At 46.0% G+C, this 17,509-nt stretch overlaps 4 protein-coding genes across 5 annotated transcripts; all 4 read right to left on the bottom strand.

Moving 5' to 3' along the window:
* Window positions 1-404: 404 nt before the first annotated feature.
* On the bottom strand, window positions 405-8,987 carry krit1 (KRIT1 ankyrin repeat containing). Of its 2 annotated transcripts, XM_030348004.1 has the most exons (17): window positions 8,787-8,987; window positions 8,134-8,303; window positions 7,621-7,777; window positions 7,351-7,443; window positions 7,033-7,162; window positions 6,009-6,261; window positions 5,663-5,778; window positions 5,217-5,360; window positions 4,412-4,568; window positions 4,123-4,230; window positions 3,836-3,992; window positions 3,015-3,166; window positions 2,080-2,246; window positions 1,858-1,945; window positions 1,537-1,743; window positions 1,042-1,158; window positions 405-730 (listed from the first exon to the last, which is right to left on the bottom strand). In XM_030348004.1, exons 2-17 carry the CDS (start codon window positions 8,233-8,235, stop codon window positions 641-643), a joined length of 2,238 nt encoding a protein of 745 aa, XP_030203864.1. In that variant the 5' UTR covers window positions 8,236-8,303; window positions 8,787-8,987; the 3' UTR covers window positions 405-640. The 2 variants fall into 2 exon arrangements, with proteins under 2 accessions (XP_030203864.1, XP_030203865.1); XM_030348005.1 differs by lacking the exon at window positions 8,134-8,303 and having other exon boundaries at window positions 470-730; window positions 8,787-8,981.
* Window positions 8,988-9,938: 951 nt separating this feature from the next.
* LOC115536243 (protein rapunzel) lies at window positions 9,939-10,719 on the bottom strand. The gene has a single exon (XM_030348006.1). It carries the CDS (start codon window positions 10,669-10,671, stop codon window positions 9,991-9,993), a length of 681 nt encoding a protein of 226 aa, XP_030203866.1. The 5' UTR covers window positions 10,672-10,719; the 3' UTR covers window positions 9,939-9,990.
* Window positions 10,720-13,105: 2,386 nt separating this feature from the next.
* LOC115536231 (protein rapunzel-like) lies at window positions 13,106-15,590 on the bottom strand. Its single transcript, XM_030347994.1, has one exon. The coding sequence runs from the start codon at window positions 14,148-14,150 to the stop codon at window positions 13,470-13,472; it is 681 nt and encodes a 226-aa protein (XP_030203854.1). The 5' UTR covers window positions 14,151-15,590; the 3' UTR covers window positions 13,106-13,469.
* Window positions 15,591-15,783: 193 nt separating this feature from the next.
* On the bottom strand, window positions 15,784-16,900 carry LOC115536068 (protein rapunzel-like). Its single transcript, XM_030347723.1, has 2 exons — window positions 16,879-16,900; window positions 15,784-16,761 (listed from the first exon to the last, which is right to left on the bottom strand). The coding sequence occupies exons 1-2, from the start codon at window positions 16,898-16,900 to the stop codon at window positions 16,133-16,135; spliced, it is 651 nt and encodes a 216-aa protein (XP_030203583.1). The 3' UTR covers window positions 15,784-16,132.
* Between the last annotated feature and the right edge of the window lie 609 nt (window positions 16,901-17,509).

The raw sequence follows: 17,509 nt of genomic DNA, 5'->3' as shown, positions 1-17,509 counted from the left end.
AACTTCTGGTTACCTTTGATCATATATATATAAGCAAACAACTATTTAAAGTTGATTTCAATTTTTTTGTGCAGATTACATTTTTAAATAATCTGAAATGCGTTATTAACAACCACCAATTCACGATGTGGATATATATATTGGTGCTATAATTGGCATTTCTCTAATTTAAGCTTGGTGGCTGACAAAGCTCAAAGTAATGCTTAGCACTCGAAAGGATGTTGCATTACCACAAGCTACACAGAAGGCAGACACCTCGGTTACACTTTCCTCTTGTGGTTACTGTGATACGTGCTATTCAATTGTTTTTTAATTCTTTCAATTATAGACATAAGAACTTCATATAACTTTAGTCATAAAAGTCAGCCAGGATGTTAACAAATAAAGAAAAGAGAACAAGAGACTTCAGCAAAATAATATTTATGTTTAGTACATACCATATATATAAATCATAACAAAATAAAAAAATTAACCATTAAATAATCATATTTACATGACATTTTACATAACAAGCACATCAATTCAGAGCACACAACTCAAGCACAGCCAAAACACACACACTGTATATAGGATGGGCCTATTTCACACACACAATGACCAGTTGGTCCATAGCAACCAGGGGAATGTCGTTCCCTATAGTTCAACCATAGGCATACTTGTCCGAAAGGCTCTTGTCATTTGGAGTCATCTGTCCACTGAGCTTCATGAGAAGTTTCACAATAAGGCCGGCCTTTAGGTAAGAAAAAACAACCACCATCAGTTTGCTATGAGTCAGGCAAAAACTGTTCTCATACTAAAACCTACAGTATGCCTTCTTGAGACACTATTTCACAGATCCAAGCTAGAAATGTTAACTATTAAAGGAAATTAACACTTTAACAGTAACAAAAAAGAAGAAGTATCATAAAATCAACCTTCAGTCGTTTTGAGTCATTTCATTAATCCAGATACTTACATAGACACTAAAATACACCAACATTCTACACATTTATGATGCAACTCAAAAGCAGAACTTGTGAGAGGAGCATCAAAAGGGGGCACCTGTTTTGTGTGGACGATGATGTTCATCTTGTTCTCCACGCTGTGGATCTGGAAGTATAGGTCTGCCTGGCCCAGCTGCCACATGAACCCCCCGTACTCCAGGCTGATGAGAAGCACCTGTGAACAGACAGAGAGAGACGACTTAAGCACAAGCGGCCCGACACTATTGAAGTGTAGGGATCTGAACACACAGGTATAGACGCATCCCTTATGACGCCATGTTTGATCAAAAGTCTTTTGGTTTTATCCCCGCTATTTTAATGGCGTATCTCTTGATTTGCATCTTCATGTTGCAAAGCAATGTTTGAGGCTTTTTCACAATCCAGATGGACGGAATATTTTCAGAATATGAAATTCAAATGGATTTCAATTTCTTATCGTCCAACAAATAATCCTAATCCTATTCAATTGTTCTTAGACAGTGAGATACTACCCGTAGCAGAGACCAACAGTCGACAGGGCCCCGACCCCATCCAGGGGCCGTCCCCTCCTCACCTTGGTCTCCATGTTCATGAGGTGCAGCCCCTTGGTGTTGACGCCCACCATCACCCGGATGACCTTGTGGTTGCTGGCGCTGGCCTTGGTGTACACCTGCCCTGTGAAGAAGGCTGCCCCGTAGGTGGGGACGTCCCAGCAGTTCTGCAGGAAGAGCCGCTGTAGGTGGTGCATCTCCTTGCTCACACCCTCACTGGTGCTCAGGGCCTGCCGGGGGGGGGGGGACAGGGGCGGGGGGCGGTTGGTTCATAAAGAAAATAGGGTGCGTATGTTGACCAGTGTGGTTTTTCCTTGGTTATCGTGCCGGGCGGTGAAAAGTACCTTGTATTCGTAAAGGATCCTGTTGGTCCAATGGTACGCCTTGCTTTTCACTTTAGACATTGGAACTATAGACCGGAGGTTTTCTTCACTGTTGATGACAAAAACATTAATAATAATAAAAACATTTTATTTTATTGTTTCCAATAGAACACAAGCAAATGAAGTGACCTCTAGGCTTTAGTACCCCACAGTGCCCTCACGGCCTTGTATCAGTGCTCTTACTTGAGGAAGCCCTGCTTGTGCTTCTTGCTCTCGTAGTTGCCGTAGATGATCTGCAGCAGGAGGCTGGCCAGGGTGATCAGCTTGCTGTCCGGGGAGGGGAACATGCCCTTGAGCAGAGAGTGGCGGGCCTCGTCGAACAGGATCAGGATGGACAGTGGATCCTCCACCTGAGACAGAAGAACAATCCAGGTTGAAGGAGGAACGAGACGTGGTTCTCTCCCACTCATACAGTAGGTCAGGTCCACCCGTCAGCCTCGAGGGCTCACGATGTCACATTGAAATGACCCAGCTCCATATTGGTGTTGGAGCATAGTATTGCTAGTTATTGTGTTGGTAGCAATGCTGTTTGGGTAATTGTGTGATCTTGAAGGGATTTTTCATATGCAGAGACATTGGTGTCTCGGTGGAACTACCACCGAGATTCTCCTGTGAGACGTGAAAAAAACGTGTTTCATTTCCCCAAGTTCCGCTTTATTTACGTTCATTTAGGATTTTACATTACTAGAACTCCCTTGAGACCTCAAAATGTAGTACAACCAAGAATAATCCCATGATGCATCCTGATGCAAATGCACTGTTCATTTATTGATTTAACACAAATCCACAAGGGAGTATAAACCAAATCTACATTCTATATCTGCATGTATTATTTTTTCACAGTTTAGTACCTTTGTTGGTAGTCAAATATACTATAAAAAGAAATTATATATATATATATATATATATATATATATATATATATATATATATATATATATCAGGAAACATGTACACCCTAACCCTGTAAAACATATCTGTGAAAGCATTCTGGACAAGGAGAGGAGGGTCCAAACACCGGGTTGCCTGTCTGGACTGTTCGGTCTCTGAGGCACAGGAAAGGCCTCTAGATGGTCAAGGCTGTTCACCCCACATGCCATATATCTACCAGACCGTACCTTCTTCTCCACGTCCAGGGGAAGCCTCACGTCCCTCCGCAGGAACAGCTGGGGGTTCTCCCTCTGGGGGTCCAGCACCGTCAGGTCCGTCACGATCTCTGTCCAGATGCGCAGGTGCTGCAGGGGCTTGTGGTACGGCTTCAGTTGCAAGTCTGTAAGCACACAAAACGCACACAAAACACACGCATGAGCACACGCACGCACACCCACAAAGACACATACACATTTACCACATTTATCTAGATTGGTTTGGTATGTTGACCTTTAGAGAGTAACTAGACACCGAAATCAAAACGTTAGCAACCGGCCCATCGGTCTGATTGGTTAAGAAGCGTTGTAACCTTTAAACCCAAGGGAAATTGAAAACAGATACAATTTATTAATGAGCAGGAATTAGGCAGGCTGTGAACATGGGGATCGAACCGAGTGCCTTTTGGCTGGGAACACCCAAGCTTGATGCTTTTGAACCATGGGTTGGAATCCCATAATTATTTTTGTATGAATGCAGCCATGTCTTGTCTATTTTATTTGAACATTAGACTGTTGAAAACTTGAAAAAGGCAATACTGTATCAATAAACAACGTACATTGGGCTCAATAAATAAACGTTAAGAATCACACTATTTTGACATGCAACTGAGAATGTACAAATCTTTGGTTGGTCCCAATTCCTGATCCAAAAGTTCCTGTACGAGTGGGGTCAGTGTATGACAACGTTTGGGAACCCAACATTATCCTATCCATGACCTATCCATGACCACCGTTCTCTAAATCAACCCCCAACACATGGTAGCCGGCCCTCTGCCATTTTGCAGACTCACTGAGGTTCTCTGAGCAGATCCAGATGGTGAAGTACTGCTGGCTCTCCTGCGACAGGCGCATGCCCTCCATGATCTGCTGCACCGTGGTGTTGTTGCCGTGCTTCAGCTCCACCGAGCGGTAGGAGCCATCCATGCGGTAGATGCGCACCTTCTCGTACTGTGGAAACACCGGGGTTTAACGCGCGACTCAATGGACCTGATCACAGCATATTTTTATGTTTCTATCAGCGACTGCGATTGGTGTTTGGTTTTTTTCTGGGTAGGATATAGCAGAGAGAGGAACCCACAGGTTTGGTGCTGGCCTGCTGCAGTAACTTCACCGTCTCCTCCCACTCGTTCTGCTTGTTCTCCTCACACACCTGCAGGGGGGAGCGCTTCTGCTGGTCCTCGATGTGCTGGGGAACCAGAAAAGAGTAAATAACATAAAGGAATAGCCTACATGTGTCATTGAAAAAAACAAAAGAAAGTAAAAAGCACCAAAAATGTTAACAAAAAGGCTTATTTTTTTCATTTTCCTAAAAACACCCATGATGCTCCAGGGTACCCAAGCCTCGGCTGGTCCTCCGTGCCGCTCACCCGGTCTATCTCAGAGTGCTGCAGCAGGAGCTTGACGATCTCAGAGTGTCCCCCGCGGGCTGCAAAGTGCAGCGGGGAGCTGAGCTGTCCGTTGAGCAGGTTGGGGTTACACTTCCCCTTCTCCAGCAGCAGACTGGTGGCCTCCACCTTGCCATGCCTGAATGAACACCAAACGATGAGTGGGAAAACGTGATCCACTATGCATGACAAGTTATATGTGCTTGACGACCATCTAGGAGCACTTATGTAAACCACTACGATGCCCATAGAACGTCAACCAGAAGCTTGTTACTATGCTAGAAATATAAGCGACGGCTTGCTTCTTGAAGCCTTTATAACCCTGTGCTTATTCCGACAAAACAACAATGCAAAAAAAAAACATAGCCATCACATGTTTGTTTGTGCTACGCTCGTCCAGCCAACCCTTGAGTCCAAAAAACCGACCAACAGGTTTTAAGCTAGTTTAGCCTTGGGAGCCAGAGGACAGACCAGCAGGTGCTACGCTAGCCTAGCCTGGTTGAGCCAGAGGACCGACCAGCTGGTGCTAAGCTAGCCTAGCATGGTGGAGCCAGAGGACTGACTAACAGGTGCTAAGCTGGCCTAGCTTGGTGGAGCCGGAGAACTGACCAACAGGTGCCAAGCTAGCCCAGCTTGGTGGAGCCAGAGGACTGACCTACAGGTGCTACGCTAATTTAGCCTGGGGAGCCAGAGGGCCGACCAACAGGTGCTAAGCTAGCCCAGCCTGGTGGATAAAGAGGACAGACCAGCAGGTGCAACCCTAACCCTAGCCCGGTTGAGGACTGACCAGCAGGCGTAGTGGATGGGCGCCCAGTGGTCGCTGTCCAGCTGCTTGACGGAGAAGCCGCTGTCGAGGAGCTTGGTGAGCAGCTCAGTGTCTCCCTCACAGGCGCTGCGGTGGAGGGGGAAGTCGTCCACCCACTGCCGCTCCCTACAGCACAGACAGGAGCACGGTGGTTGGAGGATTAAACACACGTTGTAAAATCGTTTTTGTTGAATAAGACATGAGCTTGCAATGAGAATCTCCCGCCATTTTTCTCCAGTGAAGCCATATGGATTTAGAGCAGGAAAAAGATAAGGGTCTTAATGAAGCAGTGGGAAGATTATTGTATGTTGACGAGAAATTAATCATTTAGAATAATAAGCTATGTCTAACATTTTCAATTTTGCTCCTGCTCGCAGGGCTGAAGAAAACCGACAACAAGACATGTTTTAAATGAGTTTGTTTCTCACTTGTCTTCTGAAACGCTGTTAGGTCCATGCTGCCACTTTTCTCTTTTAGGAATCTGGATTTTGGAGTAGTCTGGAGCTCCAAGTCCAAAGTAAGGGTTTATGATCACTTTGTCCACCTACAAATAAAATCAAAGAGAGCAGGTTTAAAATCCACAAGGAAGTACTGCGGAACAACAACACCAGCCGGGTTAATGCCTCATCAACAACTTCAACCCTAAAATCACATGCGATGCTCCATGTAAACTTGGGTCTACTGTGAGCCTAAACCAGGAGACCAGGACTAGCCTAGACCAAGCCGGCGTTGTGCCTGTAAACCTCTGTTGCGTCCCCATCCCCCCCCCCTCACCCGGTTGGTGTACTGCAGGTCCGAGCCGTAGAGCGGGTTCAACACGCACACGTCCGCCTTCTCCAGCGACATCATCTTGCTGCGGACCTCCAGGGCGGTGTAGCCCATGTGCAGCCCCTCCTCCTCGCTGGGCCCGCGCTCAGGCCCGCTGGCGTACGCCGGGTTGCTGACTGTCGTCTTCACCCTCTCCACCGGCGCCGGCCGGAACAGTGCCGGGATGGCGTGGGGTACGGTGTGCTGCTCCGCCAGCCATCTAGGAGGGCAACGGTCATGAGTTTGAGTATTAAAAGAAGAAAAAACTGCACCTGTTCCTCAATCAATCCGAGAGTCAATGGCGTCTTTCTTCAAGATGTCGTTGAAAGAGACGGCACCCTGGATTCATCGTACCACCATGTTGTTATGTGCGCCCTAGGGCTTTGTCTATGTATCCTAACCCTATATCAGCGTTCCTGAGGTGTCTACCAGTCTATCAATGGCGTGATTGACTGTACACGATTTGCATGGCCGCCATATTAACAATGGGGGTGTCCAAGTTATAAGAGTGGGATGCAGCACAAAAAGGGGTTGTCCATCGTCATAAAATACCTAACACACAACATTTCTTTATAACTGAGCTGAAAGCATTTCAGTTTTAGGTTGTTATAAACATTCTTAGCATGCCATTTTTAGGTCCCCTTTAATGTATTGTCTTTGTAGTCACTAAAAAGCATAAATCGTCTCATAAATTAGTTGGATAAAAACATGACAAGAACATTGGCCCTGGACAACAACAGTTATGTGTGAAAGGGGCTTCAAACCCATCCCGTGAACTGCTCTGGTCTGTCTCTCAGCGTTGGCTCAATGGTCGCTGCGGAGGAGGTGCATACTTGTTTTTGTTTTATTTATTTCTTATTGCTTATGTTTATTTATTTTTACACAATGTCTTGTTTGTTTTTTAAAAAAATGTATGATGACTATATGCTCTGTAAGGTGACCTTGGGTGTCTTGAAAGGCGCCTCTAAATTAAATGTATTATTATTATTACTTGTCTAAGGCCAGCAGCATCCTGGAGGTGACTGAGGAGAAGTGGGCACTGGTCTCACTGCACACCCTCATCATGTCCTGAAGGCAGTAGAAGCTGGGGCTCCCCGCCGTGTAGCAGGGCTTGCTGTTGTCTGCACACACACACACACACACACACACACACACACACACACACACACACACACACACACACACACACACACACACACACACACACACACACACACACACACACACACACACACACACAAATTGGAATAAGAGTACTGCTGTGAAATCAGATGTGGGACAGGGAGGATTGGGGGGACTGGGCGCTTACCTTTGACACCGAGTGGCACGATAAAGAGGGAGACCTCTTTGCCTTCATTGTCAGAATTGAGGGTGAATTTCTTCATGTGCACCACACGCTTCCCTGTATTGAGTCAATTAATATAAACAAGAAATGAAACTGCTGCAAATTGGTTATCTTTACTCCAATATCTTTACAGTTTTTGGTTTCCGGCACATGCTCTGAGCGGTATCCCCACTATGAGCTCTGCTATAGCATAGTGGGACTGCTTGATCCAAGATTATATCGGACCCAACTCACCTATGAGGCCTTGGTTATTGGATATGGTCTTGGTCATCTCATCTACATAATTCAAAATAGATCTTGTTCTGTCTCCCCCGGCAGGGATCTTTGCTGCTAGAAGAACTTTCTTTCTCTTCTTTTCTTTCCCCTCCAGTGGTACTTCTATCAACAGGATCTTTACAAGAACATAACACAACACGGAGGTAGGTCAAGCCACAGCCTGCTACCTTGAAGTTGGGAGACTGCTACTGCAGTATTATTCTAAGGTTTTTGTATATGGATTTGGTACGTAATTGCTTTGAGAAACAGATGATTTATGAAATACGTGTCAAGATGAATTTGCTTCCATTATTTTCCTTCCTGCCAAGCTGGAATATTAGGCACACATGAATTCTATAGTTTCATTAATTATTAATTCAAACGATAGCATTAATTCAAGTCACTTATTGGAATAATTCAATCTAGGGTTGGCATTTCTGACTTCACTTATATTCTATAACTGCATGCCCTCTGATGAAACAGTGAATTTACCTCATATGACTTTGCTCTGTATTCCTTTGAACTTAAGCTGACTTGATTCTTCGGGCGAATGACTGCAACGAACACCTCTTCAAGGTTGTCCTGGTTGCCCATGGTGTAGCCTTCACCTCAGGGCCTTGTGTACATCCTATACAGCGATTAATGACTAGGGAGGCGCATGTCTGAAACAAGAAATGTGTGGATGAAAAGGAGATAGATAAGTAAAGAAACGACACAACGCGTATCCCCACATATGTTGATCGCATCAACACAGGAGAATCACTATGAAGCAGGTCGTAGAAATAGATGGAAAGGTAAAAAAGCTTATATTTTAAAACTGAAATCGATATAGCCATATCGTTAATAGGGAAATAAGTTGACTTTTATCCCCGCACAATAAAAATGTAACTATTTTTATAACAGATCTGAATTGTTTATTCGTACTTAAGTCACGCCCCGGAAACTAATCGCCCTGTTGATTTTCATCAACAGTTAAACGCAAAGTTTAACATATCGAGATAAACTAAAGAAAAGTCTGTACTTTCGTCTGGAAAGATGTCCTTATGTTGAATCATATCATAGGCTTTCATAAACGAATGAGCTGCATCATGGACAACAGTCAACAGACTCTAGTCGCTTTCCAAAAATAAACACCTTCATCTTACCTATAAGTTGTGTATTCTCAAAGGTATGCAGGACAAGATAGTCGAAAGATAATTTCAATATATATTCCATTGTTAAACGACGCCATCGACCTTACTTTACTCCAAAAACTATACTATTCTTGTATGCCTAAAGGCCTTCATCGCTCAATGTGTTGCCGACAGAACGGAGAAGGAAACTGAAGAGGGTCCGGTTGGGTGTTCGTGTTGATAACAGCCTACTCTGGCGGCGGGGTGGACATATTGCATTTCGCAAATTATACAAATTACAAATTATTAATTATATTTCCTAGTTTAAACCGTTTTTGACCAATATATCATTGACCAATATAAACCTAAGTACGCTGTATGTACTGTAGGCCTATATTGTATAAATGGATTATGCATAAACTGTCATTTCGATCTGCCTCATGTGTATAAAGAAACCTTTTAATCATTATATATTCATTCAACCTTCTTTGCATTCTGCAGCGTTGCATCAATTATGTCTATATTTTTACGGGTACATTGTGAAAAGGTTAGATATACCTTTATTAGCTTAGTTGTCCTTGTTTTTTTCTGCATGTCTATTCTGGGTTAGCTCCTTAAAGTAGGAAAAACCTGAGTTAAATTAAAATATCTATACTTCTGCCGGTGTACACAGACTTGGCACAATCTATCTGATGACTGACTGATAATATACTTTTTATAGCGCAAATGCTATAGGTATGTTGTACATTATCTATTTTAAGAGCCATCAACAATTCTACTGTTATTAAATACGTGCTGTAAAGGTGTGCCGTTCAGAGTTTTTAAACCTCCCATCTCCCGCAATGATTAAAGAATATCAAAGCGTAAAAGTAAAAAACTTTAAAAAGAAACATTTGACGCATAACAGCAGCGTTTATTTAGGCAGCTAATGCAAAAGTCTCCATTTAAACAAAATATCCCACACAGCATCGATGTGTCAACCAAGATAGCAAAAACATTAGAATATATGGCAGGCATCCTGACTAAACAAATAAATCTCTAAAATATTCCCGGCATGATTCAATATCTTTGGATTGGTCGAGAGTGGATTCAGGGAGTAAAGTGACCCCACCCCACCTGAAGTGCTTCCATATTGAGATGGACAATATTGTTTCCCTCCACCACCCCTCCTCCCTCCCACCCTCCCAACCTCCCACCACCAATCTCCCATCTCCCCTCCGTCCTCCCCTCCCAGAACCTAGGGCGGGCTCGCCTCCTTGCATTGACTCAGAACCTCCTCCATCTTGCTCTGGATCTCCTCCATCCTCTTTTTCCACTTCTGGACCATCTCCTCCTCGTCGTCCTCAATCAGCGCCGTGTAGGCCATGAGCGCGATGAGGCCCATGTGGAAGAGGAGGCGCAGGTGGGAGCAGCGGTGCTCCATCACGGTGCGGTCGTGTCCGCAGTGCTCCAAGTACACCAGTAGGAGGGGCCGGCCGAACACGGAGCCCTTCCCCATCACACCACGGTAGTAGACGGCCAGGCTCTGTTCGTCCTTGTCCTGCTTGTAGATCCCCTTGAAGGTGCTCATGTGGTGGTCGGCGGCGTCCGGGTTCTTCTTCACCCGGGTCACCATGTCGCCGAAGGCCTTGTACTGGTGCTTGATGACCTCCTCGTACTTGCCGCAGGTTTCGTTGACCTCGTCGATCCGGATCTGCTGCAGGCACTGCCGGTTCTTGGCCGAGATGTCCTCCATCTTGCAGTGCAGCGCCTGGAAGTCCTTTTCCAGGGCGTGGGCCTCGTCCTCCTGGAGGCCCTTGCGCAGCAGCCTCACCAGGGGAAGGATCATGCCGCAGATGGGGTCGACGGAGGAGGCAAAGGACGTGACCTTCTCCACACAGATCAGCACCTTGACTGCTGTCTTCTGAATGTCTGCCATGGCTCCTGCTTCACGGCCGCTCAGCTGCTCTGTAGTTTGAGATCAAGAAATGTGGGGTGGAGAATGTAGAAGGATCACGGAAACACAGTTGCTTTTATAGCATTGAGGGACGCATGAAACCCTTTGAATTACCTGTTTATCACGAAGAATAAGTTACTGATAAGTGGGTAGTTGTAGGTGTGTCTTTGGACTTAGGCCTAATCTTGACCGTAACGTGAAGGATAAACACTTTTTTTGGAAGTGTTGTTACCTTTCCTTTACCTCGTCGTGTTACCTTGCGACGACATGGACGATCAACGCACCAAACGATCGCAGAATGCATATGGCATCCCTGATCCGTAGGCGGATGCGTTGTTAGCAACAAGTCCATTCCAGCCCTTAGAAAGCAACTTCAATGTGTTTTCATTGTGATAACCATTTGCCAATAGCTTTCATTGTAAGTGAAATCACAGAGACGGTCATCAAATAGCCACCTAACCAATAATGCCTTTCCACCTAAATTAGTTTATGGAGTCATATTCTGCTTCAAAAAAAATTGGATTTGTATAAGTTCCTTGGAGTACACATCAACAATAAACTGGACTGGTCTGACAACACAGAGGCCCTCTACCGGAAGAGTCAGAGCACACTCTTCTTCCTCAGGAGGCTCAGGTCGTTTGACGTGTGTGGCCGGCTGCTAAGGACATTTTATCTGTCTGTGGTAGCCAGCACGCTGTTCTTCGCTGGGGCGTGCTGGGGAGGAGGCATCAAGGATGGGGAGTCAAACAGACTCAACAAGCTGGTTAGGAAAGCCAGCTCTGTTGTGGGACTAGAGCTGGACAGTCTGGAGGTGGTGGTGGAGAGGAGGATGAGGGACAAATTGAAGTCCATCCTTGGCAACCCCTCCCATCCCCTCCATGCTGAGCTGTGGCAGATGAGGAGCACCTTCAGCCACAGGTTCATGTTCCCCAGGTGCAAGACGGAGCGCTTCAGGTGCTCCTATGTGCCGGCAGCCATTTGGCTGTTCAACAGTGCCTGATGATTGTGTTTGTGTCTGGGCTGTTTTTGCAACAAACAAATTTCTCCTACGGGGGATTAATAAAGTTGTATTTTGTATTATTTTAGGCCTATTCTTGACAGTAACGTGAAGGATAAACTAATTTTTTGTATTTGATTTCTCCTTTTATAGACATAACCACATTGCATTATTAAATATGGTCAGATAGCAGTGCTCTTACAATTATTTGTTTTGATGAGACGCATCAATATGTATGTAAGAGGAGTCTGTAAGTCCACCATCTGTTCACGTCTCCACTTACATCTTAATTCCCCGCAACATAAAACAAATGTTTGGGCCAACACACTGTGATCACACCCACTTACACAGAATGAAACTCTTTGTATCCATTCATATAATCTTAATCACCAGATACCTGTCCTGTTTCTCAGGAAAAATAACTTCATGAAAAGTATGTTGTGGGTTTGGCTTATGTCGTGTTTTAGGCCTACTCGATCTACCAGTTGATCTTCGTTCCTACCCTCACCTGTGGTCATGAAGGGTGGTTTATGACCGAAAGGACGAGATCGCGGGTACAATTGGCCGAGATGGGTTTTCTCAGGAGGGTGGCTGTCGCCTCCCTTAGACACATGAGAAGCTCAGCCAACCGTGAGGAACTCAGAATAGAGCCGCTCCTCTGCTTAGAAGGGAGACGGTTGAGGTGGTTCAGGCATCAGGTAAGGATGCCCACTGGGCGCCTCCCAAGGGAGGTGTTCAAGGTACGAGCAGTGGGGAGGAGACCCCGGGGAAGACCCAGGACTAGGCGGAGAGATCATATCTCAACACTGGCCTTGGAACGCCTCGGTATCCCCTTGCCAGAGTTGGTCGATGTGGCCCGGGAAGGGGAAGTCTGGTGCCCCCTTCTGGAGCTGCTGCCCCCGTGACCCGATCCCTGATAAGCGGTTGGACAATAAGGATGAGGCATATAACTTCTGAACAATCTGGCGGACCAGATATGTCAGGCAGGCCATTTATGGCCCGCGGGCCGTCAGTTGCCATCCACTGCTGTTGGCCTTTTATTGTATTGCATAAACTGTCATTTCCATCTACCTCATGCATATAACAAAAACCTGTTAATCATTCCATATTCATTCCAGAATCTTTGCTCTCTGCAGTTTTGCAACAACTATATCTATATTTATATCTGTAAATTGTAAAATGTTTAGAATTACCTTTGTATAGCTTACTTGTCCTTGTGTTAGCTATATATCTATTCAGGGTTAGTGCCTTGAAGCATGAAAAACAGAGTAAGTTTCCGGTGTACCCACACTAGGCCAATTAATGATGACTGACTGATAGTAGACTTTTTATAGCGCAAATGCTATAGGTATTTTGTACGTTATTTTATCCCATCTCCCCAAATGATTAAAGAATATCAAAGCATAAAAGTAAAAAACCTTTTAAAAAGAAACATTTGATGCATAACAGCAGCATTTATTTAGGCAGCTAATACACAAAAGCATGGTCTCCATTTAAACAAAATATCCCACACAGCATCGATGTGTCAACCAAAATAATAAAAACATTAGCATATATGGCAGGCATCCTGACTATACAAATAAATCTCCAAAATATTCCCGGCATGATTAAATATCTTTGAATTGGTCGAGAGTGGATTCAGGGAGTAAAGTGACCCCACCCCACCTGAAGTGCTTCCGTATTGACATGGACAATATCGTATCCCTCCCCCCACCCCTCCCCCCACCCCTCCGACCTCCCACCACCAATCTCCCATCTCCCCTCCGACCTCCCCTCCCAGAACCTAGGGCGGGCTCTCCTCCTTGCAATGACTCAGCACCTCCTCCATCCTGCTCTGGATCTCCTGCACTCTCTTGGCCCACTTCTGGGCCACCTCCTCCTCGTCGTCCTCCGTCACCGCCGTGTAGGCCATGAGCGCGATGAGGCCCATGTGGAAGAGTAGGCGCAGGTGGGAGCAGCGGTGCTCCATCACGGTGCGGTCGTGTCCGCAGTGCTCCAAGTACACCAGCAGGAGGGGCCGGCCGAACACGGAGCCCTTCCCCATCACACCACGGTAGTGGACGTCCAGGCTTATGTCCGCCTTGTCCCGCTCGTTTATCCTCTCGAAGGTGCTCATGTGGAGGTCGGAGGCGTCCGGGTCCTTCTTCACCCGGGTCACCATGTTGCCCAAGGCGGCGTACTGGTGCTTCATGAACTCCTCGGGGTTGTCGAAGGTCTCGTTGACCTCGTCGATCCGGATCTTCTGCAGGTACTGCCGGTTCTTGGCCGAGATGCTCCCCATCTTGCAGTGCAGTGCCTGGAAGTCCTTTTCCAGGGCGTGGGCCCCGTCCTCCTGGAGGCCCTTGCGCAGAAACCTCACCAGGGGGGAGATGATGCCGCAGATGAGGATGATGGAGGTGGCAAAGGACGTGACCTTCTCTACACTGATCAGCACCTTGACCACTGTCTTCCGAGTGTCTGCCATGGCTCCTGCTTCACGGCCGCTCAGCTGCTCTGTAGTTTGAGATCTAGAAATTTGGAGTTGAGACTTTAGAAGGAAACACAGACACAGTTGGTTTTTATATCATTGAGTGACACATGAAATCCTTTGTATTTCCTGTTTATCAGGGAAAATATTCAATGTATTTTCATTGTGAAAACCATTTGCCAATAGCTTTCTTTGTAGGTGAAATTACTGAGACGGTCATCGAATAGCCACCTAACCAATTATGTCTGTCCACCAAAATTAGTTTATGGAGTCATATTCTGCTTTCCCCCCTCATTGCTGCTCGGTACGTGATTGGCTGCTTGCCGTTGCTTCCCTGTCGTCATTGTGTTAAACCAGCCAATAGCGCGCAAAGGGAAAAAGCCAGCTTGGTGATTGGCTCCCGCAAAAACGTATCGGAAGCAGAAAGAAATGTATTGCTCTTCTCCAGACCCTTGTGCAGGGCGAACTCAAATCACAGGCAGAAGGGGCGGGCCTACCCAGTCTACCAATATTCACAAACAAGGAATCATTGGAATGCTTCGTCCATGCCGAGTTCAAAGCATCCTGTTGTCGTTTTGCGCCATTATGGATTTTCCGCCATCTTGGTTTATGTCAAAAACCTTCAAAATGCATCTCTTGTCACAAATGCTGTCCAATCATCTCGAAACTTGGCACAGATGATCTTCAGGCCATGCTAGATTTATTGAATAGATTTTTCAAATTCAGAACCGTTTGGTCGCGACAGCCAACAGCCTCAGCAGCTCTTTGACATATCTTTACCAAACTTGGTACATAGACCCATGACATCATCATGGGGACTCTCATTCAATTTGGTGACCTTTGACCTCTAGGGGGCACTGTAATTAATGAAGATGTGTTTTAACAATCTTTTTCAAGTTTTCAATCTTCATGAAACTTGCCATTTATGATCTTCGGACCAAGCTGAACAAATGTGTCAAAAATCTTTTTCAAATTCAAAACCGTTGAATTTGCCAGGCGAGATGGGTTTTCTCAGGAGGGTGGCTGTCGCCTCCCTTAGACACATGAGAAGCTCAGCCAACCGTGAGGAACTCACGGTTTCTGGAGCTGCTGCCCCCGTGACCCGATCCCTGATAAGCGGTTGGACAATAAGGATGAGGCATATAACTTCTGAACAATCTGGCGGACCAGATATGTCAGGCAGGCCATTTATGGCCCGCGGGCCGTCAGTTGCCATCCACTGCTGTTGGCCTTTTATTGTATTGCATAAACTGTCATTTCCATCTACCTCATGTATATAACAAAAACCTGTTAATCATTCCATATTCATTCCAGAATCTTTGCTCTCTGCAGTTTTGCAACAACTATATCTATATTTATATCTGTAAATTGTAAAATGTTTAGAATTACCTTTGTATAGCTTACTTGTCCTTGTGTTAGCTATATATCTATTCAGGGTTAGTGCCTTGAAGCATGAAAAACAGAGTAAGTTTCCGGTGTACCCACACTAGGCCAATTAATGATGACTGACTGATAGTAGACTTTTTATAGCGCAAATGCTATAGGTATTTTGTACGTTATTTTATCCCATCTCCCCAAATGATTAAAGAATATCAAAGCATAAAAGTAAAAAACCTTTTAAAAAGAAACATTTGATGCATAACAGCAGCATTTATTTAGGCAGCTAATACACAAAAGCATGGTCTCCATTTAAACAAAATATCCCACACAGCATCGATGTGTCAACCAAAATAATAAAAACATTAGAATATATGGCAGGCATCCTGACTATACAAATAAATCTCCAAAATATTCCCGGCATGATTAAATATCTTTGAATTGGTCGAGAGTGGATTCAGGGAGTAAAGTGACCCCACCCCACCTGAAGTGCTTCCGTATTGACATGGACAATATCGTATCCCTCCCCCCACCCCTCCCCCCACCCCTCCGACCTCCCACCACCAATCTCCCATCTCCCCTCCGACCTCCCCTCCCAGAACCTAGGGCGGGCTCTCCTCCTTGCAATGACTCAGCACCTCCTCCATCTTGCTCTGGATCTCCTGCACCCTCTTGGCCCACTTCTGGGCCACCTCCTCCTCGTCGTCCTCCGTCACCGCCGTGTAGGCCATGAGCGCGATGAGGCCCATGTGGAAGAGGAGGCGCAGGTGGGAGCAGCGGTGCTCCATCACGGTGCGGTTGCACCCGCAGTGCTCCAAGTACACCAGCAGGAGGGGCCGGCCGAACACGGAGCCCTTCCCCATCACACCACGGTAGTAGACGTCCAGGCTCATGTCCGCCTTGTCCCGCTCGTAGATCCTCTCGAAGGTGCTCATGTGGTGGTCGGCGGCGTCCGGGTCCTTCTTCACCTGGGTCACCATGTTGCCGAAGGCGGCGTACTGGTGCTTGATGAACTCCTCGTACTTGCCGTAGGTTTCGTTGACCTCGTCGATCCGGATCTTCTGCAGGCACTGACGGTTCTTGGCCGAGATGTCCTCCATCTTGCAGTGCAGCGCCTGGAAGTCCTTGTCCAGGACGTTGGCCTCGTCCTCCTGGAGGCCCTTGCGCAGCAGCCCCACCAGAGGGGAGATGATGCCGCAGATGGGGTCGACGGAGGAGGCGAAGGACGTGACTTAGGCCTAATCTTGACCGTAACGTGAAGGATAAACAAATTTTTTGGAAGTGTTGTTACCTTCCTTTTACCTCGTCGTGTTACCTTGTGACGACGTGCAAGATCAACGCACCAAACGATCGCAGAATGCGTATGACATCCCTGATCCGTAGGCGGATGCATTGTTAGCAACAAGTCCATTCCAGCCCTTAGAAAGCAACTTCAATGTATTTTCATTTTGATAACCATTCGCCAATAGCTTTCATTGTAAGTGAAATTACTGAGACGGTCATCAAATAGCCACCTAACCAATTATGTCTTTCCACCAAAATTTGTTTATGGAGTCATATTCTGCTTGGCCCCCTCATTGCTGCTCGGTATGCGATTGGCTGCTTGTCGTTGCTTCCCTGTCATCATCGTTTTAAACCAGCCAACATCGTGCAAAGGGGAAAAGCCAACTTGGTGATTGGCTCCGGCGAAAACGTATCGGAAGCAGAAAAAAATGTATTGCTCTTCTCCAAACCCTTTTGCAGGGCAAACTCAAATCGCTGGCAGAATGGGCGGGGCTACCCAGTCTACCAATATTCACAAACACAGTATCATTGGAATGCTTGGTCCAAGCCAATTGTCGTTTTGCGCCATTATGGATTTTCCGCCACCTTGGTTTATGTCAAAATCCTTCAAAATGCATCCCCCATCAGAAACATCTCGAAACTTGGCACAGATGATCTTCAGGCCATGCTTGACTTATTGAATGGATTTTTCAAAT

Source organism: Gadus morhua, chromosome 22 (genome assembly GCF_902167405.1).
Source record: "Gadus morhua chromosome 22, gadMor3.0, whole genome shotgun sequence".
NCBI lineage: Eukaryota > Metazoa > Chordata > Actinopteri > Gadiformes > Gadidae > Gadus > Gadus morhua.
Note: the sequence above shows the minus strand (reverse complement) of the source record. Positions and strands in the feature narration are given on the sequence as shown.

What these genes read in the sequence shown, in the direction of transcription:
- LOC115536231 (XM_030347994.1), bottom strand. Translation starts at nt 14,150, where the DNA reads ATGGCAGACACTCGGAAGACAGTGGTCAAGGTGCTGATCAGTGTAGAG.
- LOC115536068 (XM_030347723.1), bottom strand. Translation starts at nt 16,900, where the DNA reads ATGTCATACGCATTCTGCGATC. An exon ending in GTCATACGCATTCTGCGATC is followed by an intron (nt 16,762 to 16,878) that starts GTTTGGTGCGTT and finishes ATTAGGCCTAAG; the next exon opens with TCACGTCCTTCGCCTCCTCC.
- LOC115536243 (XM_030348006.1), bottom strand. Translation starts at nt 10,671, where the DNA reads ATGGCAGACATTCAGAAGACAGCAGTCAAGGTGCTGATCTGTGTGGAG.
- krit1 (XM_030348004.1), bottom strand. Translation starts at nt 8,235, where the DNA reads ATGGGCAACCAGGACAACCTTGAAGAGGTGTTCGTTGCAGTCATTCGC. An exon ending in ACCTGCAGTACACCAACCGG is followed by an intron (nt 5,779 to 6,008) that starts GTGAGGGGGGGG and finishes TTTTATTTGTAG; the next exon opens with GTGGACAAAGTGATCATAAA. An exon ending in CACAAGCAGGGCTTCCTCAA is followed by an intron (nt 1,946 to 2,079) that starts GTAAGAGCACTG and finishes TGTCATCAACAG; the next exon opens with TGAAGAAAACCTCCGGTCTA.